Source organism: Chroicocephalus ridibundus, chromosome 3, assembly GCF_963924245.1.
Source record: "Chroicocephalus ridibundus chromosome 3, bChrRid1.1, whole genome shotgun sequence".
NCBI lineage: Eukaryota > Metazoa > Chordata > Aves > Charadriiformes > Laridae > Chroicocephalus > Chroicocephalus ridibundus.
In genome coordinates this window covers 99,099,276-99,125,499 of record NC_086286.1, presented here as the reverse complement: position 1 = coordinate 99,125,499, position 26,224 = coordinate 99,099,276, and the positions used below count along the sequence as shown (strand labels likewise).

Sequence of the window (26,224 nt, the reverse complement as noted above, 5' to 3'; positions counted from 1 at the left end):
TATCCTGTATAAATCTGAAGTATTCTTAAAATGTATAACAAATAAGTACAGCTACTTAGGAAAGTCTGTCAGTCTTGCAAATTGCATGGCCTGACATTGAACAGCAACATTTTCTACAGGCACGTTGATGATACACAAGTGACAGTTTATTCTGCGGGAGCACAAAAGTTTTGAGAAGAGCCTAGGGACCTGAGTAGGTGCACGCTGAAAAAATGAGGAAAAGATATTTAGTCCTTCACCAGCATTACTGATGTAACTTTCTCTGTTTAAAAAAAAACATGCTATTTTAGCAAACGGAGATGTTCTGAAGTTCTCAGGTAAATATAACTGGAGATCAGAGAAAACAAAGAAATATTCCTTTTCATAAATATAATGGGCGAAGCCTTAATGAATCTTCCTTCACTTCAAAAGTAGGAGCAACTCTGTACGATCACTAGATTGAAAGTTTGTACCTTTCAGTGGTTCAAGCTTTGGATATTTTATTTCTGCTTAACTTAAAGAGCTTAATTTATGTGAACTAATTGAACTATTTTTAGATTATGCAGAATATCCACAAAACTGATTTTTATTTTGATATCAGAATAACTTAACTTCATATCCTTCTCAAATATAATATTCAGAAATTAGAATAAAACTGGAATTGATTTGAGAGCTTATTTTCTCAATGTAATACACATTATACATAAGTATCCCTTATTAATTGCCATTACTACTATTAACTTCTCTGTCTGAATTATAAAACACATGCAAAAGTATCAAAATACAAATTTTTGTTTACATACTCTTTATCCCAACTTTTGTTTTATAGGTGTAATGGGATATAAAGTTTGACAATGCAAAGGCAGACAGAATGACCAAAATTAATAAAAGGATGTGTAAGAACATTTTTTTAACTAAAAAAAACCCTCCTTGCTTGTGGAAAAATTACTTCAAGACATAATCTGAATCTTTTTATTCCCAGATCAGATGAAAATCAAATGATTTAAAATTCTACTTAATGTAATCTTAATGAACTACTACTGAAAAAAACAAGAGGGTTTTTTAGTTTCACTAGTATCCAAAACAGTAACAATATATTTGAAGGATGTCTTCACAACACTCCTGCCTTACTGTCCACCAGTCTGTAAAATATATATAAAGCATTCAAGTCACGTACCTGAGAATAAATCATGTGATTTTGTTGCTTTCCAAGCAACATAAATTACTGTACTGACGTATCAGCCTGAGTAACATTTCTGCTAACTTTGCAGAAAATGCAGTTATGAAAAAGCAAGACAGATGGTCCAGGTGTGGCTTTAGTGAACTTAACTGACATTTCCCTTTCTCAACTTTGTTGTTATACACACTTTGTCATTTTTTTCTTTTATTCAAAGTCTTTTCTGTGTAAGAAATTGCAGTAGTTAAAAATCCAAACTAATTTTATTTTTTATTTATTTACTTCATACAGCGCTAGCCTTTCTGTGAACACTTATTCCAGATTGAAAGTGATTTGCATGATGTTGTTTTTAAACCACTTCCCTGGCTCAGCTCCTCTGAAAGCGCGTTAACTCGGAGAAAGTCTGTGGCTCTTCAACCGCAAGCTGACACGAACCCAGCTCATCTCCCTCTGTGGGATTACACCGTACATCTGCCAGGCTGCATTGGCACAGGGTGCCAAGGACAATAGTCTCTCCTAGCAGAAAAGGCCAGCCAGAGCCCCCATGGAGGCTGCACTGCCCGATGCCCTGAGCCACACACCCAGCCCAGCCCTGTTTGTGCTGGAGACATGGGAGCAGACATGAGCTGTGCTCACAAGATGGCCTTGCCCTGTCAAAATAGGAACTGCATGAATGGAAATACAAGCAGGTATTTCAAACAGAGAAGGCTTGTGTGAACAAACCAACTGAACCCAATTGCTTTCCTTTGTGCAGCAAAAATAATAATTTCATAATTTCAGGTGACCCTGCTAAGATAAGCAGACATAGGGCCCTGAGAACACTAATAGGCCCTAACTGCCCTAAGCAGCCCCACCTGGGACCTTCCCACACACCCTGCGTTTCATCCAATGAGCTCCTTCTCAGCTCAGCTCTACACAGCTACAGGCACACAGATCTGGCCTGAGCTATTCTGTAGATGTGTCTGTTCCTAGTCCTGTTTCTGGCCCTGTCTCAAGAATGGACTTCAGCCCCTGCTGCAGGTGGTTTTTCTCTTTGGATGGACCCCTGGTATGTACATTGTAGTTTTGTCTCTGGTCCTGTCTCCTGCTGCCTCTAACTTGCTTCCATGGATGGGCTCTGGAGCTGGTCCATTGCTTGCGATGCCTGGGGCTCATGAGGGACCCTGTTTAGGTGTTGCAGGACTGTGCCTCGCTTAGTGATGCCACTGCCTGCACTGGGGTTACATTTGCACCTTCATTTGTAGTTCCCCTCACAGAGCAGCCTTGCTCTTGCTGCTCCCTTTTGATAGGGTCAATCTTCACTATGCCATCAGCTGTTCTAGACTTCATTTGTAGAAGGGGTTAATTGTTCCTAAGCTTACTTGTGTTGAAAAGGATTGGTTTTCACACAACTTCATGTATTTTCCTTCAAGACTTATTTTTCTTAATGGCATCAAGGATATACTATTCACATACATCACAGAAGGGATAAAATATTTAAAAAAACATCCTGACAGTTTAATTACTGAAAGTACAAACACTTAAATACTTCCTTAGGTAGACTCCAAATATTAAGTGGACTTGTCTGATGTATTTGTGGAATAAAAAAGGAAAACCAAAGCACAGAAATCTGAAGTAATAGAATGATATTAAAATTTCCCACATGCCATTTTCCTCTTTTGGACAAAAAGAGAGACTACTGAATAGCGTCATATATAGAATACATTAATGTCAAACTCAAAAAGCCACTGGAAGGCCTACATTGGTGATGAGCCTTAATACTGTTATTTGTTACTTGTGCATGGGTGAAACAATGATGGATCAGTATCTTGCTATGTGAGGTACAATATATATTCAGAATAAAATGATTTTCCAAATCTTAACTATACAATCAATATCATAGATACAAACCCTCAAGAGAAGCCAATGAGGCAACATTGCTCATCTACTTAGAGTTCTCAGCAGCTGTCTTCATGTTTTTGCAGGCATCTAAACAAACATGAGTTTTAATGAAGGATGTGTTTGGATAAAGACAGCCTTTTTTTCAAATACTTCAAGAAGAGCTTCTTTTAAACCAGAAAGGAAGCGCAGTGGTATTTGTTTAGAAATACCAGTCACCATGAAAGCTGGAATCATTTCACGCTGAACACTGATGTTTTGAGATAGAGTTAATACAATGATACAGAAGAAGGGATAGACTGGGAATGACTTTGAAGGTAAACAGAATTATGTTATGTTTAAAGAACTGAGCCAGGAGGCCACGAGAGGGCAATATGGAGGTTCATCACATGATCAAAAGGATGGGGTAATTTTGTTGAGGAAAAAAAAAAAAAAAAATTACTCCATTTTTAAAGATCATACTGCAAACTTGCAAGTTTGATGTAGGCCAAATTCTCTTGTAGGAAGTGGAGAGTACTCCAGATACCTACAAAAGGTCTTCATATTAAAGTTTCCATCACAAGTACAGTTTACAGTTCAAAAGGAAAGACTGTGGTACATGATATTACAAAGTATTTGTTTTTACTGTGCAAATACCCAAGTATTGGATTTTTTATGAACTTGGTTTTTTTACTAAATCAGATCATGCTTTTCATGTTGACAAATCCCATTACAGTGCCTAAAGGGTCCCTAGCTAACAGAATGTAAAGCATTTGAGAAATGCTCATAGACATCAGATCGATCAATTATCTAGGCAGAGGAGACAGCTATGAGTTGTCTATGTAATTTTTTTTTTTTCTGAAGTAAAAAATGATTCTAATGTTATATCAAAAAGTACCCAGGGATTCATTTATTAGCAGGAGAGAAACTAAGTTGGTGACTGGGAACTCATGGCTTATTTGCAAATCTATGAATCCTGGTACACAAAGTATGATAGTTCCCCAAAGATGTACAGCGTCCTGAGCAACAGTAACTTCTGGTTTACTCTTTAGTTTATTTACTATTGCCTTTGATATTTCACCTGATATTGAATTTACTATTTATGAAGAAAAATGAAGTACATCTGAATATGTAAAAATGTTGAATTGCAGATAAATGACATAACAAACACAGACACAAAAAGAAATGAGATAAGAATAAATGGGTTTTTTTTAGTATTACACTGAGATACTCTTCTCTGATTCATAACGTGCAGTTTTGAATGAAGTCATCTCTTCTGTGCTGAGGAATATCCCAGGATCATAAACAGAGACTACATGAAAATGGAATTGCTAGTGTAGTGATAACATTTTTATAAGTTTAAACAGCCTTTTACTAGTTGTTTGTAGTTCATACTCTGAAAAATCAGAATTTGATATATTGAGTACATGTGATAATGAGTTACACTAAATATGTAATATTATGAAACTTCTTTTTCCTTTGAATTTGCTTCTATGGAAATGCTATTATATAATATCTCATTGGGTGATAAAATAAATAAATAATAATAAAAAAGAGAGTATATTCCAGTAATATATAAGCAAGTCCTCGCGTTCATAGAGTCACAGAATGGTTGAAGTTGGAAGTGACTTCTGGAGGTCATCTTTTTCCTGCTCGAGCAGAAGGGGTTGGACACCTAAAGCCACTTTCCCAGGACCATGTTCAGATGTCTTTTGACTATCTGTACAGATGGAGACTCCACAGCATCCATGGCTGTGTCACCCTCACAGTAAAAAAAAAAAAAAAAAAAAAAAAGTGTTTCCTGATGTTCAAACAGCACCTCCTGTATTTCAGTTTGCCCACTGCATCTAGTCCTGTCATTGTGCACCACCGAAAGAACCCAGTGCCATTTTCTTTGCATCCTCCCTTCAGGTGTTTATATATGTTGATGAGATCCCTCCCTGATCCTTTCCTTCTCCAGGCTGAACAGTCTCAGATCCCTTAGTCTTTCCTCATAGGAAAGATGCTCCAGTCCCTTAGTCATCTTAGTGGCCCTTCACTGGACTTTATCCAGTAGTGCCATGTCTCTCTTGTACCGGGGAGTCCAGAACTGGACACAGTACTCCAGGAGTAGCCTCAGTACCAGTGCTGACTAGAGAAGGATCACTTCCCTTGACCTGCTGTCAAAATGCTTCCTAATGCAGCCTAGGCATTTCCCTTCTTTGTTACAAGGTCACATTGCTGGCTTACACTCAACCTGATGTCCCCCAGGACCCCCAGGTTCTTCTCTGTAAAGCTGCTTTCCAGCTGGTCAGCCTCCAGCATGTACTGGTGCTTGGGGTTATCCCTCCCCAGGTGCAGGGCTTGGCACTTCTCCTTCCAGAACTTTGTGGGATTAATGTCAGCCCATTTTTCAAGCATGTCAAGGTCCCTCTGGATGGCAGCATAACCCTTTGATGTATCAGCAACTCCTCACACTTTTGCTTTACCGAGAAACTTGCTGAGGGTACACTGCTCCATCAGCCAGACAACTAATGAAGATGTTGAACAGCACTGGACCTGCTATTGACCCCTGGTGTCCACCTCTAGTTACGGGCTTCCAGCTTGACTTTGTGCCACTGATCACCACCTTCTGGGCCTGATTGTTCGGCCAGTTTTCAATTCATCTCACTATTTGCTCATCAACTTTTTCATGAGGATATTGTCGGAAACAGTTCCAAAACCTTGCTAATGTCAAGGTAGACAATATACACAGCTCTCCCCTCATCTACCATGCTAGTCATGTCATCGTAGAAGTTTATCAAGCTGGTCAAGCATGACTAACCCTTGGTGAATCCATACTGACTACTCCAGATGATTTTCTTGTTGTTCAAGGTTTCCAGGATTAGCTGTTCCACCACCTTCCCAGTGACCAAGGTGAGTCTGACCCGCCTGTAGTTCTCCTGGTCTTCCTTTTAGCCCTTTTTGAAGATAGGAGTGATATTTGTTTTCCTACGGCCTTTGGGCATTTGTCCTAATCACCATGATCAATTAAAGTTTATCGACAGTGACCTCGCAATGACATCTGCTAGCTCTTGCAGCATTTGTAGCTGCATCCCATCAGGGCCTATGAATTTAAGTATATCCAGTTTGTCTAAGTATTTTCTGACCTGAGCCTCTTTCACCAAGGGTATGTATTCCTTGCTCCAGCCTTTCCTTCTGGTCTCCAGGTCACTGGATTTCTGAAGAACAGTCTTACTAGTACAGACTAGACAAAGGCAGCATTCAGTACCTCAAACTTTTCCATGTCCACTGTCATCAAGTCCTCATCTCATTAAGCAGTGGGCCCACATTTTCCCTACTCTTCCCTTTGTCACCTATCTACTTGTAGAAGCACTTCTTGTCGTCTTTCACATCCCTTGTCAGATTCAACTGCATTTGGGCTTTGGCTTTACTAACCTTATCACTGCATGTTCGGATAATGTCTCTGTATTTCCTCCTAGGTCACCTGTCCTTGCTTCCACCCTCTGTATGTTTCCTTTTTTGTGTTTGGGTTTGGCCAGGAGCTCCTTGATCATCCATGCAGGCCTCCTGGGCATTTTTGCCTGACTTCCTGCTCTTTGAGATGAACCACTCTTGAGCTTGGAGGAGGGGATAGGCTTTCTTGGGCCCTTCTTCCCTCCAGGACTTTATCCCATGGTACTCTTCCAAGCAGATCTTATATCCTGCTGTATTTTCCTTGCAGCTGGGGTGGTTGAAGTCCCCCATTAAGACCAGCGAAGTACAAAATAAGGGTTGAAGTTTCAGCAACAAAATAGGAATATGTTAGATTTTGTACAGGTAAGTCAAGTATTTTTTTCTGTTTGCTTGTAGTCAGACATTTATTTTTGCTATCTTAATGGAATTTAGGCCACCCCAGGGACAATCCTCTGTTTTGTTACACATTTGTTAATAAATGATCAGGAACAGGAAAAATAATCTTTTATTAAATGTGTATTCAAATGACTAAGAAATTATATTCTCAACTCAAATTGAGGACAAAAAAATCTGCAAACATATATCACATACATAAATATATGTATATATTTAAATGAATATAAACATATTTGAAATTAAAAGTGTTAGTGCTGAAATGTTAAAAGTGAGCGTAGCTAGCCAGAATTTATAATGAAAAATTAGCACTGAAGTTATAATTACTTGATAGCTCAGCACTTTGTAGGTGACCCAGAAAGATCCAAATGTGCTATCTCAATGGTTTAACTGGGACTTACAAGTCTAGTACTGTGCATGCTCCCTGAATTGGAGCAAGAGCTGTCAGCAACTTGGAAAAATAAGCTGTAAATTAATGATTAACTAGCACAGATGACACTGTGTATACTATAATATTTATTTTTGTTTTTGTTAATAGTAGTATACCACAGATTGTAAATAAAGATAGAGAAGCATTCAAAGCATTAGTGCTTATGCTGGATGATACAGACTAAAGTCTGCAAATGCAACACTTCAGTATTGCTGAATCCAAAATTATTTTCTGCCTCACACACATAGTATCAGGGTACTCACACAAAACAGAAAATTATGACAAAAATGAATCACGTTATCAGCTTGTGTGAGATTGATTCATCTAAGCCATTGAAGAAATCTATAGCCCATCTCATTCTAGAACAGATGTCTAAGATTGGCAGATGTCCTATCTCCACTGAGTAGAAGGGGAGTCTGAACAACTCACTCAAATATAGCTGTTTATATTCCATATGTGCAGAGAGATGATATTGTTGATCTCATTCCTCCTCATGCTTAGATTTTCCTGTTCTGTACCAAAACATTTGTTGTTTTCAGCCTGTGTATGACTAAATCCATAATACCTAGGACTGCATAACAGTGAAACAGAAATAATACAATTAAAATTGTGTCTTGGAACTTGATCGATTTTTGTTGGTCTGGTTGGTTTTGCCAATGGCATCAAAGCTCATGCTCAGAATTGTGCATTTAGTGGAGGGAAGGTCAGCTGAGGAACAATTAGGATTGTGCTGGTTTTGGCTGGGGTAGAGTTAATTTTCTTCATAGTAGCTAGGATGGGGCTATGTTTTGGATTTCTGCTGGAAACAGAGTTGGTAATACCGGGATGTTTTAGTTATGGCTGAGCAGTGCTTACACAGAGCCAAGGGCTTTTCTGCTTTTTGTACTGCCTTGCAGTATAAGCAGGCTCGGGGTGCACAAAAAGTTGTGAGGAGATACAGCCAGGACAGCTGACCCCAACTGTCCAAAGGGATATTCTATACCATATGACATCATGCTCAGCATATAAACTAGGAGGAAAGCTGGCCAGGGGGACGCTGATAAGGGACTGGTTGGGAATCCGTCGGTTGGTGTTGAGGAATTGTTTTTCATTTCCATCACTTGTCTTTCTTGGGTTGGATTTCTCTCTCTTATTGTTATTTTCCTTTTCATTACAATTTATTATTTTTTTAACTATTATTATTTTATTGTGTTTCAATTATTAAACTGCTCTTATCTAAGCCCACAAGTTTTCTCACTTTTACCCTTCCAATTGTCTCGCTCCCCGCCCGCCCCCATCCTGCTGGGGAGGGGAGTGAGTGAGCAAGCACGCAGCTGCGTGGTGTTTAGTTACCGGATGGGGTTAAATCACAACAACAATCTAAGAGTTTCCATGCTAATTCAGTTAAAAGTCCTGTAAGTCATACAAACACACAAATATATATATATAAAAAAAATTGTTATTAAACAATCATATAAACATTGCTTACATAGAATTGGGCAATCACATCTGTAGTACAAGGCACTTCAAAAGAGAAAACTTACCTTTGAACCCAGCAGCACAATAACATGAAAAGTGGCCAATTAAATCCATACAGGTAGCTCCATTCTGGCAAGGTGAACTTGAGCATTCATTAATTTCAACTTCACATAAGGGTCCTTCATATCCAGGCATGCAATTACAGCTGTAATTACGCAAGTGGTCCTGACAGAAACCATATTCAGAGCACTGGTTTCCAATGCAATTGTCTATATCAAGTTCACAAAATGTACCCGTGTAACCAAGGGGACATATGCACCTGTTATTGAAATGAGAGAAGAAAAAAACAAAATCACAACACACCAGCCTTGAATATATAGGTCAATAATGTCTATTAATGTTAACAACATTTTCACTTTGAATTACTCACAAATGAATTGCAATTTTTTTCGATCTTCTTTCTTTACCTTTAATTAGTCACTAAATAACTTTGTTTCACATAGACTGCTTCCAGTAATTAAATGGAATTGCACACTAATCAAAATCTTAGCTATTTAGACGGGACAAACCAGTAGCTATATAGCTTTTAATATCAAACTTCCAATGACAATATTCAAATAGTAAACTGGTATTACGCATTTTAATAATTTATTTTCTGAAAATTATTAATTGCCTGCTACAATACCACTAAGAGAAAAAACAATATTGCATCCTGCTTGCTCTAGACATGAAATCAGTATAAAAATGCTTTATCATTAGAAACAAAGGTGGCAATTTCTGTCTGTAACTGAAAAAACCCCACCCCAATCTATACAACTTCAAAGAAATTGAGCAGGATATTTTTTTCCCCACAACGTATGATGACATATAAGTTGTATAAGACTGGAGATGACTTTTTCATGCTTCCCTTTCTACCAGGTTTTTTTTTCTTATGTATGATGAAAACAAAGCTGGATTGTCTCATAGCTGATCCACATCTCACTAAATTAGAAAATCCCTTTTACTTGGCAATATTTTTTTTTGATTGATCCTCTCCTTACCATGTGCAGATGTCTTCTCGCAAGGGAGGAGAGAATCTTACAATAATCTTACATGTTTTTGATCCACAAACGTGCTATATAGATGCTGGAAAGAACTAACATGTTAAGGAAGCCTTGATTATAGCAATTTTCCCTACTGATCCATCTGGCAGAAAGGATATTTTTTTCTTTATTTTTAACAGAAGTGACTGTCCGTGTTCGCTTCAGTTCTTGCCTATTATTCCTGCATTTTTATGTTAGACTTGTGGAAATTTCCTCTTAGATATTTTTATATCTCTATCAAATTTCCAACAGGATAATTGTAAGTCAGTAGGAAAAAGACTCCATGTAAGATTCTGTGTACAGAAAGGATTCTATAAAAGATAACATGATGGTAGCTATTTTGAATGTCATTTCACAAAAGCTTTTTGCAATCTAACTTTTGGACAAAGGAATTTATAACCAGATCCACCACTGGTATACTTTGTTCTCTGTTCAGTTAGGCTCTAATTGGACCTGCAATTCTTCTTGGCCAGAGAGAATTTGAAAGACCAAACAACTTTGCCTGTGCACAAACTAGAGACTGAGAATGCAGAATACTGTGGGAGCTCCATCTATCATAATACTAATGAAATACTTCTGAAGAAAAAGGAAGAAGGAGAAGGGATATGTATAAAATGAATAGCTCCATATTTGATCCAATTAAATTTTATTTTTTTTTCCCACAAGGTTATCTGCGGCCATTAGTGCAGCCATTAGAGTTCAAGACTAGCTTCAGAGCACATAGAAAATTAGGTGATTTTTCCCTTCCATATTGTGACTAAAAGAAGCCTACGGTAAAGAAGGTATCTTTATAAGGAGATATTGTTGGTTTTTACGTTGAACTCTACAGTGTACTGAGTTTAGAGATGGTTTAATAATTTTCTTATAATTAAAAGACTTTTAATCTATGGAAAAAACAGGTGCTATTAGAAAATAAAATGGTTAATTCTTTAAATAGCAAAATCACCAAGTGATTGAGACACAATTATAATTTTTTATAATATATAAACAAATATTAGCTGCTGTTCTTTCCACTGTCTCCTTGATGGAAGGCTCAGGCTTCCCAGTCGTATTTTTGTCAACTTTTTTTAAAATTAGGAAATTTTTTCATAATACCTGAGGCCTGGCTTTGTGCTTCCTTGTGTCTCAAGGTGCATCTGCATAACCATTTTAGATCAGATGAGGAGAAAACTTTCATGATTAACTTCCTGGCTGTTCCAAACTGCAATGTTTCGTATCACATTGCAGAGCAGTATCAGAGCATGTAAAATTGTTTTGTTTCAGTTTAAACTAAATAAGTAGATGTGCTCCTTGGAGTACAGCTAATGCACACCAACTGCTAACAGGCTTTTAGTCCATGGACCAAAACACAGCTTGCTTGAAGTAAGCCCTCAATATCTTGTATGTGAGTTCTTCAGCATCACCATTTTTGCTTTACAGATCCATTGCTACTGCACTACAGTACCTACTCAAGTAAGTGTAGCTACTGTATTCTCTCTTCCAACCCCAGTCACTCCTTAGCAAAGGAGAAACCTTCCCCTCCTCTTGAGAGCTCCAGCTGCTTCTGTTTCTCACTTTTAAAGGAATGAAGTTTGCATCTCATACGGTTGTTTTACAGCTGAATGTAAATGATGATTTACATAAAATGTTATTATGCATAAACATGCAAAGCAAATGCACTTTTAGTTACCTTTAGCTGCACAGTTTCGGGATCCACCACCAGTAAAACTTCAGTATGGAAACAACAGTCATACTAATTTTTCTGGTACAGTTAATCACTTTATTTCCTTTGTTAACTATCATGTAGTAAAAAAAAATATTCTTTTTACAGTAATATTAGTGTGTATATTGTGAAAATGCAACTATTCAATCATTCTTTGAAAATGTGGCTCTTATCATTAATATTGAATAGAATATTTAACTTACAGCTCTCCTTAACAGGAAAGAGAGGATAAAGAGAAGGAAATTTCTGTCATTTCCTTATTATTACTAGTTGTGTAGCTTCTGACACCGCAGAACTACACAGAAACAGATGTAATGGAGAATCTTCTAATTTCAGTTTCATGTTTCTGATTCCGTACTGCGAGCAATGCTGTTAGAGTCTCATATTTTACAGTGCTTCGGTGTCTGTAGGAATCTGAACCAATTAAGAATGGAATGTGCTTTGTTTTTCCTGGTGAAATTTTAACTGGATGTCTTTCAATTTAATATTGCTCAACGTAAAACTACAAACTAATGATGCAGAAAGAGGTTTTGTTCTGTTAGTGTTTGCTAAGCACATACATCAATGCAAACATGAGTACTCTAGTGCTCTGAAAAACAAGTTAATTTTTTAATGTGTTGAGGATTAGAACATCTAACAATCATTTTTATTGTTTATAATCCGGACTATGGTTTAGAGGTGATAGGATCTAGAAGTTCAATAAACTCCTTATAAATGTAATTTATAGTAATCTACATCAAATTCTAATGGCATGTTTGCAAATAACTTTAGTACATAGCAGCATATATGCAAAATCTACAAAGGAAGATTAAAATATATTTAAATGAATAAGTTAGTAATAGTCTTTCTTTAAAATATGGACTTTATAATCTGTCTATTTTTTCAATAAATACAGGCCATTTTTGTGCAGTAAAAGTCTAAGCTAGTCCAGTCTTAAAGTTAGGTGCATTTTTTATTAATTTAACAGCATTAACATGTAATAGTTAACACTTACATTATGGCATTATATATTCAACAGCACTATGTACAAAGCAGATACAGATCATACTGTGGATCTTTCTTAAATTTAATGTGTAGTAGTGTAAGTGAAGTTCTGTGGGATTTGGATATCAGCATCTGAGTGTGTTCATTTGTGTCTTTAACATTTTTATAAGATACTAAATGATCCAAGATGTTACTAGATATTATCTTTTCATCTCTAAGTCAATCTATGAAATGAGTCTTGAACATAGTTCTGTTGAACACTGTGCCGGTATAACACTGATATAACTAAACTTCAAATATCTTTTCCTGTCTGTCTTGGAAATAATATCAAGACCAATGATCTCTAAGTAATTAAGTCTTTTACACTTGTACTAGGAAAAATACCATCACCACATTAGATTTTAATGAATATGACCTTGCATTAATACTTCAGCAGCATTAAAATACTGAACATGATATCAAAAGCACTAAATCATGGATTGATTTGCAGTTTTCATTTGCTGCAAAGCTGAAATGCTTCTGTACAATAAATTCGAAAAGAATTTGTATACAGATATATATGATAGCAGAATTTTTTCTGCTTTGTCTTTGTGAGTGAATCTCTAGCTCGGGAAACAAGTTTTTTGCACTTATCAGAGGGATGCCCCGGCTGTGTGCTGACACATCAGTGCCTGCTGCCTTCCCCAATCCAGCTTCAGCTCTGGGAACGGCCCCTCTGGTGAGGGGGGCACACCTCCCAGCAAGGAGTGGGAAGATGATAATGACACCTCCCAGCTACTTCCTTAAGGAAGACTAAAAAGTCAACCTTACAAACTGGGTGAACCTTGAAAGGATGAGCATAGCACCAAAGAAAAGGTAAATATGAAGAAGTTTTGTATTAACGTTAATGGGAATAACAATAATTTCTCAGCTTCACGTATGTTCTCTTTTGTTCAGAGCAAGATTTCGAGTGTAACAGATCCTAGGCGGGAAAACGAATACCTCAATGCTTTTGCTACAAACATGGATTTTAGTAGTGGATGCCAAACTTATGCCACAGTTACCGAATTGTGGATTGCTTTGCTCCCACACATATCATGCAGATGATTGTACATTGCAACTCCACTGCCTGAATCTAGTTAATATTGCACAATAATTTGATATGCCTGTGAAATGAATGTTAAATGGAGATGCAGATAAGTCAGACATAGAATTTAGTCTAAGAAGGAACGTGTTACTCAAATGCAGGTGGTTATGGCATAGCTGCAATGTGTTCCTACCAATATGCAGTAGGATATAAACCAATATGCAGTAGGATATAACTTTTTATCAGCGAAGGTCTAGAAGTGCAGGTGTGCAGGTAAACAAGGTGGCTGTCACAATGTCACCACAGACTGCCTGCGCTAAAGAGAGTACAACTTGTGCCATTGAATAAATAACTGTGTACAACGGATGAATCTTAAAAATGACTGAAAAAAAGCCAAAGACCAGACTGAAGATGTAGTTCTGTGCTAGGAAACGACCCAGCTATTTCTGTCTTGAGACAGAAGGCGCATAGGAGCACTGAAGCTTGGCTTTAACAAAGACTTCCCAGTATCTCTCTACTTTGTTTTTTAATATTTTTTTTATTATTATTATTACAGTCCAAGCAGATTAACTGCATTTACTCAGTATTAATTATTGTGTTTTCTAGTTGAAATAGGAACTGCACACACTTTCATAAATGGACTAAAAGGTTATTTAGTTTCACTTTGGCTTTTTCTAAGTGTCTATATTCTCTGCAGAAAAGCTGTTGTATAACTTATTACAGAGATATTCCCTAAGAAATTGCAACATATATTCACCTACCTTCTGGAGTTGTAGCAAAGCAAGGAAAAGCATTTTTCCTCTTTCTCTAGTGGAAGAAGCCTATTATTGCTACAGAACACTGTGTATATCACAGTAGTAACTTTATATGGCACTGCCAACTAGTTCCTGCAGTCAAATTGCATATATATTATAGGATAAATAAACTTGAAAATGGAAAAATAGATAAAAAAATAATCTAATCAAACAGCTTAATTTATCCAGCTGGCAGGAAATGGGAAAAGTCAAGGATGAATAAAGTAATAGAAGCTTTGCATTTTTTGATACTCAAAAGTTATCTAAATTATGTTTACTTTTCATAATCTTGCTGTCATCATGTGAAGAAGTGTTTCATATTCTAAAGCATTTTATTTAACAATGTGTCACTAGGTAAGGCTTTACTCTTTCCTAGTGAGACTAATTCAAGACTAAATTATACACTCTGAAATTTATGTACTGAAAACTGAAAAATGAGATGGGAATTCAAGCTTTTCTGACACCAAATCAAACTTCTTAATGGGAAGTTTTCCTGCATAAAAACTCATGAAATGCTGACCTCAGAGCTATACCTATAGAATAAAATAAATTTTTAAAACATAATAGTTTATCATGAACTTTTAAACAGTGGTAAATCCTACTATACAGCTTCTTCAGATGTCTTAATCTAATAATTTTCAGTCGTCCTTGCTGGGCTTTCCTGGGGCTATGATAAGTGTAGAAATTCATCTGAATAGACTGGACTGAAGAAACTGGAGAAACAGGACGGGTCATAGAAACTACATTGAATTTTAAATTCTGTCATTTCCCTCTTTTGCTCCACTTCACTAAAGAGACTACAGTAAAATATCTATTAGGACTTATTTCAGTTAGGATTTTGGTTGTCTGAAATGTAATATTGTCAAAGAATAAATTTACAAGGGTGAAGAAAACAGAGTAATAACCCTCTCCCCTTGGATTTTGAAACAGGAGGATCAACTCCTTGACGAGTTCTTTCACTTTAATTATTTATTAAATACTTCTCACTGGTCCATGTTCTCTTTTCTCCTACAGAGAACGTAATGAAATGATAGATGTTCTTTTGAAAGGAAAATTCAAATAATTTTTATGTAGCAACGCTGTGTATTTACTGGGGTAACGAATCTTCTCTCAGGTATATGTGACCAAAGGTCAAGAGATTCCTTCAGCATGTGGATGCAATTGGTCTACTGCATGGCATCTGCCAGATTCATCATATCAACAGCTACACCATCAACCCAGCGGCAGGAGCAGTAATTCTTTGGAGAAGTTATCACTTTAAATACATGCCAATTAACTTATGTTATGATATCTCAAACAGCACAGACTCAGCTGGAAGTGCAGTAATTCATTTGAATTGATAAGAGGTTTTGTGTCAGTGTGATTGAGGCCACTTTAGTTGTAAGAGAAGGGTCACTAAACCAAAGGAGTAAAACTCCTAAGACTTGTTATTGTGATTATGTTGCTCTTATTAGGTAGCCTTACTGAGTGTTATAGTATATCATAGTTTTAAAGCCCCCTCTTTCACCCAGAGCAATTCCCCATCCCGAACTCAAAGGAAATTCTCTGCATATATTAAATATATGGCAATGTGACACTGTCTGGAATGGTAATTTCAAAATGGGAGGAAAAACAGAATATGCCGTGGTAAGGGGACAGAAAGTTAGAAAAATTACATACAGCTGAGTGCTTATTGCCAATCTGTAAAAACCTGACAAGAATGCAGAATGTGAGAGCTTAAAAGAGAAGGATGTTCTTAAAGCTAAACTAGCTACTTTCCATGCTTTCCTGGTCTTAGCATTACTATAACAAGCCACCACTGGAACAAAACATTATGACCAAAGTTTAATAATTAGTCTAGAAGTTAAGATTTCTTAACTAGGAGAAAAGTCTAGAGTTTTACACTAACTTTCCATAAATAAAAAACTAATATATAACATTTTGTCTTACTTAATAAGTGGAGGAAATAAAGGTAAGCGGTGTTTTGAATGACTATAATAGCTTTCCAAATTGATCTCAGTAGGGTTCTTAATGGCACTTACGCATCTAATTCTACATATATTCTGCTGACAATTTTTTTTTGTCTTCCTGAAACTACTTTGCGTCAAATACAGCCCTTGATAATTGCCTTATCAAAAATGATACCCATTTTAGGATAGAAATGCAAATTGCAAGAATCTTTTGAAAAAGTTGGGTGACAACAGTAATTATATTCAGTATTTCCTCTCCCATTCTTTTAGTTTTATTGGTGTACTGGAAAGGGGAAATGACAATTGTTTCACTTGCCGACAATAAATAACTCTTGGGAAATACCATTATTTTTAAGGAAGGAATAGTTCAGTTCTCTTAGAAAATGTTTCACTGTCACTGAGAAACAACAATCCTCTGTTGACAGAGCAGGTATTATACAGTAATAACACGCTGCATATTGTCTTTGCAAAATTGCTAATTGTGTTTCTGTGGGATCGGGTCCTCTAATAACAAAACTGCCCACTAACACATCTAGGATTGTGATCTTAATGGTATGTTTTCTTGTTTCTTACATAAACAGACTGATCTGTCAACTCAATTTGCCTTTCAAAGACTTAAAATTAGAAAAGAGAATTGTTTTCTGTCAGTAGCTTGAGTCTGGATTAGCGAGCTAAATTCAAAAGGTCTTGTTTTACCAGAAGTCTTCAGACCTACTCATTTCTCAGTAAATGCTAGTGGATTTTGTGAGGTAAACATGGCTTTGTTCTTCTATCAGAATTCTATTCCTGACAGACAGGAAAACCAGAGTTATCAGTCAAATAAAATGTCAAAATATGGTCCAGTATTTAGATACAAGAGTTGATTGCAAGCTGGTAAAAAGAAATTCCTTTTAACTCTGATATATTGAGAATCTTATCTGTATTTGTGTACTTATTTGTGGATTTCAGTTATTATTACAGAAGTTCCTATAAAAAACAGAGGTGGAGTGTAACAAATTTTTAATTACTTGTATTTAAATTTTGTCCTCTATAACAACCTTTTCTAAATAGAAATATTAAAGCATGTTAATTACAGTGATTCTAAGCACAGGACAGAGCACAAAATTAAAGCCTTTCAAAATACATTCACAGACATTATGGAGATGTTTTAGTTATTCTGGTTTTTTTACACAGAAAAATAAATAATTCAAGTCTGATAAGAACAGCTGAACTCTGCTTATTGAAGAAATCCTTTTCCATTTATTTTTTCCCTATACTTTTATAGAGTCTCACTTTCAAATATCTACAGCTCACTAAGGAAAGCATGTACTTGACAGTTTTGTCAATACCTAGAAAAAACCCCACCAAAGCCACAAATATAACTCAGCATTTCAACTATTCACTTGAAAATTGAATTTGAGTTTTAATAAGAAAAGTCACTGCATGTCACACTCCAGGCTCATGAAGTGTTTACCATTTACTAAAACAGATGATTTGTTTATCTACCATTTTGCATAGTTGGTTTAACTTCTTTGTTCCACAAAGAGGAATATTTGTGTGGCCTTCCTTTGCAATATTTTGGACTACACAGTCTTATTGAATGCACATGCTTATTGACAGCTAGTATCCATGATATTTTATGATCTGAGAAAAATATTACTGCACTAGTAACTCCCTTTGTAATTCTTATTCAAAGGAAAAATATCTTCATACAGCATAAATTCCTTTATGAAGATGTGTATGGAGAGCATCATGTTAGTACCTGTATTTATTAATTCCATCTTCACATGTGGCTCCATGTTGGCACTGGTTTACCTCACAGTCATTAATATTCTCCAGGCATGTTTCTCCTATCCATCCAAGAGCACAGACACAGTGAGATCTCTGGGTTTTTTCATCGTAGAAGCAGCTACCTCCATTCGCACATACCTGAAGATGAGAAGTACAAATATATAAAGAGTTTTTTCTCTATGAGTTGGGTTTTTTCCCCAAAGAGTTTAACTGAGTAAGCTGTTGGTAATAAATATGGTTATTTAACATTTTTATGTTGTAATATTACAAAAGACACATCTCCAAGAACCTAAAATACTGAATAACATTAAATCAATATATCAATTAATTGTTTAGTTGGAAAGAGGCATTTATGATTCAATTTAACAGTGCCATTTTCATAAATGACCTTAAAATGTGATTGTTTTAAGAAGCATGATAGTGAACTAGCCTGTTATTTTTCCATTGAAAGAGTAGAACAACTGTTCCTGTGTTTAAAATCTATGTATAATTTAAGCAAATTTGTGGCTATCAGGAAAAGAAGACTGAATAGGTTTTGATTTTAATCATTATTCTGATTCACAACCTACCCTTGATTTTTTTTTTAAATTTCAGTAGAGAGATATATATATTATATCTATGCTCTGCGAAGACCAGAACATGCAGATATTGAAAAATTAATAAACCTAGACCGATCAGCATTTTTTTCTTGTAGCTATTATTTGCTAATATTATTTAATAAACTACTATTTCATATATTCTTCAAAAATTACAGAAAGTTCTAGGATGTAGTGAATGCTTCTTTCTTCATTTTACTTCAAGGATCCATTTAATTTCCATGAAAATTTTGCCAGTGTAAAAACAGATAACTACGTTTTCATTTGAAAGCAATTAGGACCTCTCCTTCTAATCAATTGGTTTCTAAAGAAAATGGTGTCTAGAAGATGAGCTAATGCACTAGTACTTCAGTTTGATTGAGTCTGAATCTCTTTATAATGTCATTAAGATTTGTAATAATAACAGTTCTTGGCAGAAATCCTCTAATATTCATTTGTCTTTGATTAAGTTTTAAATTGACCTTAAAATTCAGAGATTTTTGCTATGCTCTTGTTCCTGAATTTTATCCTTAACTTGTGATTCTTTTTCAATAGGACAACTTCTTGAAGAAAAACACTGCTCAAACTCCTATGCATATAGTTTTGGAAATATTCTTTTTTAAAATTATTTTAATGTGTCTTCTTAATTTTTTATTTAAACATTTCTGGAGGGTTTTGTCCAGAGGCTTACTATTTTCTCAAAGCTCAAATAGGTCAAATAAGCTTGCACTCAAGAAAACCATCTAGAAAAAACACAAACAATTAAGAAAAAAGTTATATTTCAATATTGCCACAGTATTATATTAATTATATTCTTATGTTGGTTTGACACTTTATACTGTGAAGAAAGGTGTTACCCTTCAAGATGTTAATGCAATCTAAAGCAGCTTTAAATTAAAATTAAAGCTACGGATGATATTTTTTAGCATCAAATCTAGTTAGTAGTTTTCTCCATCAGATAGATTTTTATCTCAGCTGTAAATTTAATACCCTATCAGTTTAAATATTGAAAAATAGGGGTTAGAATGATTAAGGATTTTATAAGAAATTAAGGCCAAATACATTTTTTAATCTATTACTAAAGTCAAAATAAATACCTCTACATGTTGGTTTTCTAACCTTCAAACCTGTATTGTGGTTTTCTAAAGTTACTACAGAGATTTGTTTGTTACTTTTTTTTAATACAGGGAATACTTTTAAATGAAAATAAATTGACAAACAGACTTTTGGAAAGAGCAGCATCCTCCCATCAATCAGCTTTGTCTTCTTCCGAAGTAATCTTCCTCATAGTTAGGATTAAACACTAATCTTACGGTTTAACAGACCATAAACACGGGCTCTTCTGGTCAGTCTGATCATCACACTTCTGTCTATTGCAAGTACTTTAAAACAAATCTGCCTTATTATGTAGTCTTGATAAAAACATAAGAATCACTTCCTTCTAATATCAACCAGGAAGTGTTATTACAGCAAGGAAAGATAATTAGTCCCTAGATGATTACATTTTATCCTTCTCCTTTCTTCACTCTGCAGTAATTGAGGGACGTAACCCTAATATATGGCTGTCTCTTCCTCTCTAACCCTACTCTCTCCCTGGTCAAAACAAAAATATCAGAATGTCAAGAAATATTTGCTGAAAAGTCCAGAAGAAATTATGACAATAAAAAAGTGGTATGATTAATATGAAAGAAGTACTCTGCCTAATTTAACTGCTTGTAGATTTAACTTTTACCTACATTGTAGATGCTATTGAATTATTCCTTGGTGAAGTAAATCCTTAAATCCTTACATTGCCTATAAGCAGAACATGATGCCTTTCTTGGTTTCCAGAATATGAGTTAGTTCTCTTAATTTATGCAGACTCAGTTCCATTATGTTTCCTTTTATTCAATTTTGCTACTCTGGCTTCTGACAATTAAGCATTATTTTTCCACCCATAAGTATAGTAAGTATCATTAAAGCAGTTTCTAAGAAGCGAACTCTGTAAAGGCCTATATGGAAGATATATTTCTACAGATGGCTATATTGTTCAGCATCTAAAACCCTACATGCAATGCCTATTAGCCCTAGTAATTGAATAGTCATTGAATTTTTTGTTTTGGAGATTAATTGCACATAGCAGTCCTGAAGTTCACAGATGTCACTTGTCCTTTGCAAATGTACACATTATATTCCATCTTAATTTTCCAGATAATTTCTGTTGACATTCAGTTTTATCATGTGTAGTCTATTCCACCATCCAGGAGGAAAATACTGAGTGGAACTGGGTGCAAGTCAGGTCCTTGCAGAACACTACTTACTATTTCCCTTGGACAATTGTCCAGGAAATTACTGCTGGAATAATTGAGTTATCTTATCTGCTTACTATCAAGCTGGAGCAGGTACATTGTTTCACTAGCTTGCTTGTGCAATTACTATGTGAAAAGATGATCCATTTCAACTTTTGTAAAAGCTTTTTACTTTTGCCGCTTCTATTCTTGTTATAGAAAGAAAATAAATTGGTTTGAAATTATTCACTTCTGGCAGTTTTTGGCTAACTACCCCTCCCTTTGCCTTTTTTTTTTTTTTTACTTTCTTGCAAATAACACTTTTTCCAGAAACTTTAAATGGATTGTTTATAGTTGGTTTCCTTTAAATAAATAAAAAAGGCTTCATTTCTGAATATATGAATGTATATAATCATATAAAATATAAAACAATGTCTCCCTTTTCCTGTCTTTACTAACCTGTGCAGGTTCTCAAAGATAAACACCTAGTGATTCAAAGACAGCCTCCTCCAAATTTTTTATTTATATGGAGGTCCTTCATAAATCTAGGTATAGGGCAGGCAGGCTTTATCCTGGTTACAAAGTTAAGATTATATTTTGAAATTTAAAGGAAGATATCCCCTCTTTTAATATGTTCACATTTCTTCTTTTTTAATATTTATTTGTAAAAGTATATAATTAAAATAATATTAAAAACCTTCATGTTTTAAGTGTTGTACTCAGAAAGAAAAAAACCAAACCCACAACACAATAGTATCGCTATACATTTATATGAAAACAAAAGAGCCTCAATGACTTAAATTTACTTTTTTGTTTTTTTAAGAAAATATTAAAAATTATGCCATTCTTTTCAGTCTATTGTGATGAATAAACAGAAGTAAAGCAGTTCAGTAAAACTAGAAAAAAAAAAAGAAAGAATGCAAAAATATATATTTACTTTCCAGCCACAAAGAATAAAGAATTAAATGCTGAATTATGTAATTTACTGAATAAGATAAATGTTTAATTTCGAATTATTACTTACACTACTTCAAAAAGTATTCAAATATTCATTTGTTTGAATAAGGCCTTCATTTTTTCCAATAAGCAAATGATATTACTTTCATGATCTGTAGGCTATGAAAACAAGTAAAACCCAAACTCCTTTATTTTAGTTTCTATTCCCTTTCCCATTACAAAATCTACTAATTATTCACTTTATGTCCAAATTGTTTCATACAGTGAGTGTATATAGATACACATATATTATTAATTTTTTTCCCACATGACATTTATGATGATCTGTGAAATGTTTGTATGAATAAATTAAATATGTCTGAGGGCTTTTAAGCAAATACTACAGTAAAATGTTTTAGTAGCTCCCATCAGCATCCTTGGCACACCATCACTTCCCATCCTAACTAGCCATAATGATTATTGTATCATTATGGTGTTATGCCATGTACAATAAATTTGCACTCAGTATGACACTTTAAATCATAAAAATGTTAAAATTTACCAGATGCTGAGCATTTTAAATATAAACCTTTGAGCCAGTGAGTATTTCAATGTTGCATTTCATATTCATTGGTAAGCGTGTACCCATGGACTTCAAGGTGACATAAATGTTGATTGCTTCTTTGTAAACACATTGCTGCTCTGCATAGTATATTTTTATGGTGAATATATTTCAATAAAAGAATTGATTAAGCCTTTGAAACACTGGTTATCGTGTTTAAGCAGCTGTTTGAAAGGGCTATATAGCATTGTGTACATAGCTTTTAAAATAGCTATCATAATAAAAAAATGCAACATTATTTTCCTTTATCCCATATCGAAATCTCAGTAACTCAAGGGCCTGGGTCTGTAGTCCACACAGACTACTGATGTACCCAAACCAGTAATTAAATTGAAAATGTCACTAAAGGGAATTGAGAAGGATGCAGAAAATACATTTCTTGAAGACATCTGGGTACACAATGGATGCTATTTTGTCCTAAGCATTGTCAGTATCTAACTTAAAGATTTCTTGAATGTACAAAAATCAAATTTATTACTATATTGTGTAAGCGTTTAAGAGTAACTTGCAAAGAGAATTTTGATTTTTTTCTAACTCTATTTTCAGCTCATTGCAGCTTAGTTAGTCTTGCTTTGGTTTGTTGTTGTTTGGTTGATTACGGTATTTATTTTTGTTTTTAATGGAAATGAAACTTTTGTCTTTCTGTGCATTGATGTACCGTCAACCTTCTCTCTAGTAACTTTTAAACACATCAAATATTTTAAGGAAATTTCGTCTTAAGTTCCTACAAGTTTCACGACATTGCAGCAGTAGGTGGTGGATAGGAGATATCAGTGAGTACACCTATAAAAAGCAGGAAAGGCAGAGCTCTGTCATTGCACGGTTTGTAGGACAAGGACCAGACTAGTCACATCATGCACTTCTGGATGTGTGCGTTATATGGGAAAGAGGAAGGTTAGCATGAAAATATATCAAGAATGAATATCGTGTTTAGGAAACTCGTGGGAAATGAGGCTTCATCAGCTCATTGCTCTTAGAATAACTTGTTTGATTTCCCAAGAACACTGGGGGGAATATATCACTTTATCCTACCTCTGTGTTTTCAATACATGGTGATAAACACGTGTAATTAAATCCATGAGATTTATCCATACACAGTGCTCCTGGGGCACAGCTTATATTGTAGAATAGGCAGGCGTCAATATCCAGTTCACATCTTTCACCTTCAAAACCTGCACCACAAAGAGAATGTTTAATCACACTTCATTCAGAATATTGACATTATGTCTGTTCAGGGTGTTAGCAGTTAACACCAGTCTACTAGAGTAATTTGGCAGTTTTATTTCCTAAACAAAGTGAAAAAGTGGGGTCCTTCATAAAAATGTTCATTGCATACAGAGACATATTGCTATTTTAACGTTGCTGTTTCTTAAATATTTGGATGACAGTTTTTTGGTTCTGTTTAGAAAATACAATAAATTTCCAATGACTTACCTATAGGGCAAGTGCACTTAAAATGATCTTCATAGTCAACACATGTTCCTCCATTTTCACATGAATTGATACCACAGTTATCAATTTGCACCTCGCAGAATTCTCCTGGGGTTGAAAAAAAAAATACTAAAAAGGTTAAGAATTAATACAACATTCTTAAAAAAAACCAACCATGAACCATATCAATAATACTGGTAAAATAACTAGTACTTTAAATGATCTTTCTGGAATATTGGATAGAATGTAGAGACCTTGGGTAAGTTTCCAGACTCCCTTATCTCCATTTATATATAAAAAAAGGTCAAAAAAAACTCTTTCAGCGTTAAAAAAACAATTTTAGATGGGATCCAATTTGGGATATAGAGCTGAAGAGAGAGGATTTTCATTGGAAATAATTTTCTGAAATGGAGGGAATACCTTTGCATTTTGTTCTACTTTTTAGTGCTGCATGAGTCAACCCTCATCTTTACTCAAGACTTTTGATTCTATTATATATATATTTAATTATATCTTTTCTGGGCTCCATTTTGGCTATGAAAAAGCTAGTCCACGTTTGTCTGAGGTAACCTTTAGTGTCATTCCACTGAACAATTACTTGCTTATTTAGCTGAAGGGGTTTTTTTAGCTCAGCAGGAAGAAATAACTGAACTCTTAACTAGACAGCTCTAAAAAAATATGTACTAAAGAGAAATATATCTCTGGCAATGGGATAAGTGTCAATAAGGAAGATTATCAGCTTTCCAGTCTTGGAAAACCAGTAGATTTGACAAGAAATAAAACACATCAAGGATTTCTCCTTCTTCTTTTTGGAACTGAAAATACTATATTGAATTCTGTGTAAAAGTTCTTGAGATTTTATTTCTTGTTGTTGGTGTGCTACTGTTCCTTTTTACATGATGTTTTTAATTTTATTTCTAATTTACTATTTCTACAGCGGGACTTCTGTAATTTTTTTTTTCAATTTTAGAGAAGGTAAAGAATAGAGAAATGAAAAGTGAAACAATCTTTAATGCTCAGAAAAGTAGGAGAAGGTGGAGGAGTTTTGAAAAGTTTCAAAGAGGAAGAAAAAGAAAAAAGGGAAGGGAAGGGGAGGGGAGGGGAGGGGATTACTGTTGTTTTTACCACCAACTTGTTTGTAATCTGTGTTACGTCACTCAGTGGCTTAAGCAGAAAAAACAGAAGAGCTGTACAGGAGAAAAATGTTTCAGGGAGATGTACAAGATATCAGGATCATTTCTTTGATCAGACAATATATTCTGTAAAATTTTGTGTCAAAAGTTAGTATTCTATTTGAAGTCCTTCATATGGCAAAAAAAGAATAATTTTACTTCAAATAATTAATTTTTTTAAAAAAATTTTTTAGTCAGCGTTCCTTTTGAGCTAAAGCCAGAAACATCAGGAGAACATGGACTAATAGTACAAAATTTGGTAAGAAATGACTACGTCTGGGTTTCAGCAAAGCATTTCTGCCAATTTCATTCACTTTAGTCCATTCCTAATATAAACACTTAAGCGTTGATAAACATACACTGCATCTTTTAATATGCTGAAATGCAGTGTCAAAGTAAGACCTAAAGATTGCTTTTTATGGACTTCTATAAATGCAAACAGGAATATACTTATTAAGGCCTTAATGCTGTCATTTGTTGGCTAGAAATCTCTATCTTGGTCCAACAGGTGCTGAACCACATGTACAATTTCATGTATTTACAGAGAGGCTGACCAACATGCTATACAGACTTTTAATGTTTATTTTGCCCCTTTGCTCTTAAGCCAAAAATAGCCCAGTTTCAACATATGTCAATTTTTCAACAGCCAAGAGTATATTTTACTGGAAGTTATAAAGATTACTGAGTTAGACATATGTTTTTTAAAGTATATTACCACTGTAAAATTTAAGAAAAAGAGAAAATAGGAAATTAGATACTTCTTGCTGTTTATTATTATAATATAATATGTAATATTACATGGGCAACTATGGATAACATGACCTTATATTTACAAGACTTTCATTTGCTCACTTTGTATTGACACTAATGGAAACTGTGTTTCTGTATCTCTGGGGAGGTACCATCCTGATTTTTTAGAAAGCCATGTTATGAGCCAGGACAAGTTTTAAAATGTAACTTTGTGTAATATTGCTTGGCAAAAAGACATGCTCAAAAATAAATAGATATTTTAACTGTGAAATCAACTGAATGTATTGAGGAAGTTGATATCTCCTAGGAAATGTCATGTTTTTTCATCTTTTTCTTAATGAGCTCTGGAAGGCAAAATTGGGGAAAAAAAACCTGGGAATAAACTTAAACTTGAT

The 26,224-nt window shown here is 34.9% G+C and overlaps 1 protein-coding gene across 1 annotated transcript in view; it reads right to left on the bottom strand.

The window, feature by feature from the left end:
- EYS (eyes shut homolog) overlaps positions 1 to 26,224 on the bottom strand; it is an 884,174-nt gene that overhangs the window by 744,309 nt on the left and 113,641 nt on the right. The window contains exons 8-11 of the mRNA XM_063330257.1: positions 23,911 to 24,015; positions 23,509 to 23,648; positions 18,048 to 18,214; positions 8,795 to 9,048 (exon numbers count right to left, since the gene is read on the bottom strand). Of these exons, the coding sequence (XP_063186327.1) occupies positions 8,795 to 9,048; positions 18,048 to 18,214; positions 23,509 to 23,648; positions 23,911 to 24,015 (666 nt within the window). The remainder of the gene's footprint in view (positions 1 to 8,794; positions 9,049 to 18,047; positions 18,215 to 23,508; positions 23,649 to 23,910; positions 24,016 to 26,224) is intronic.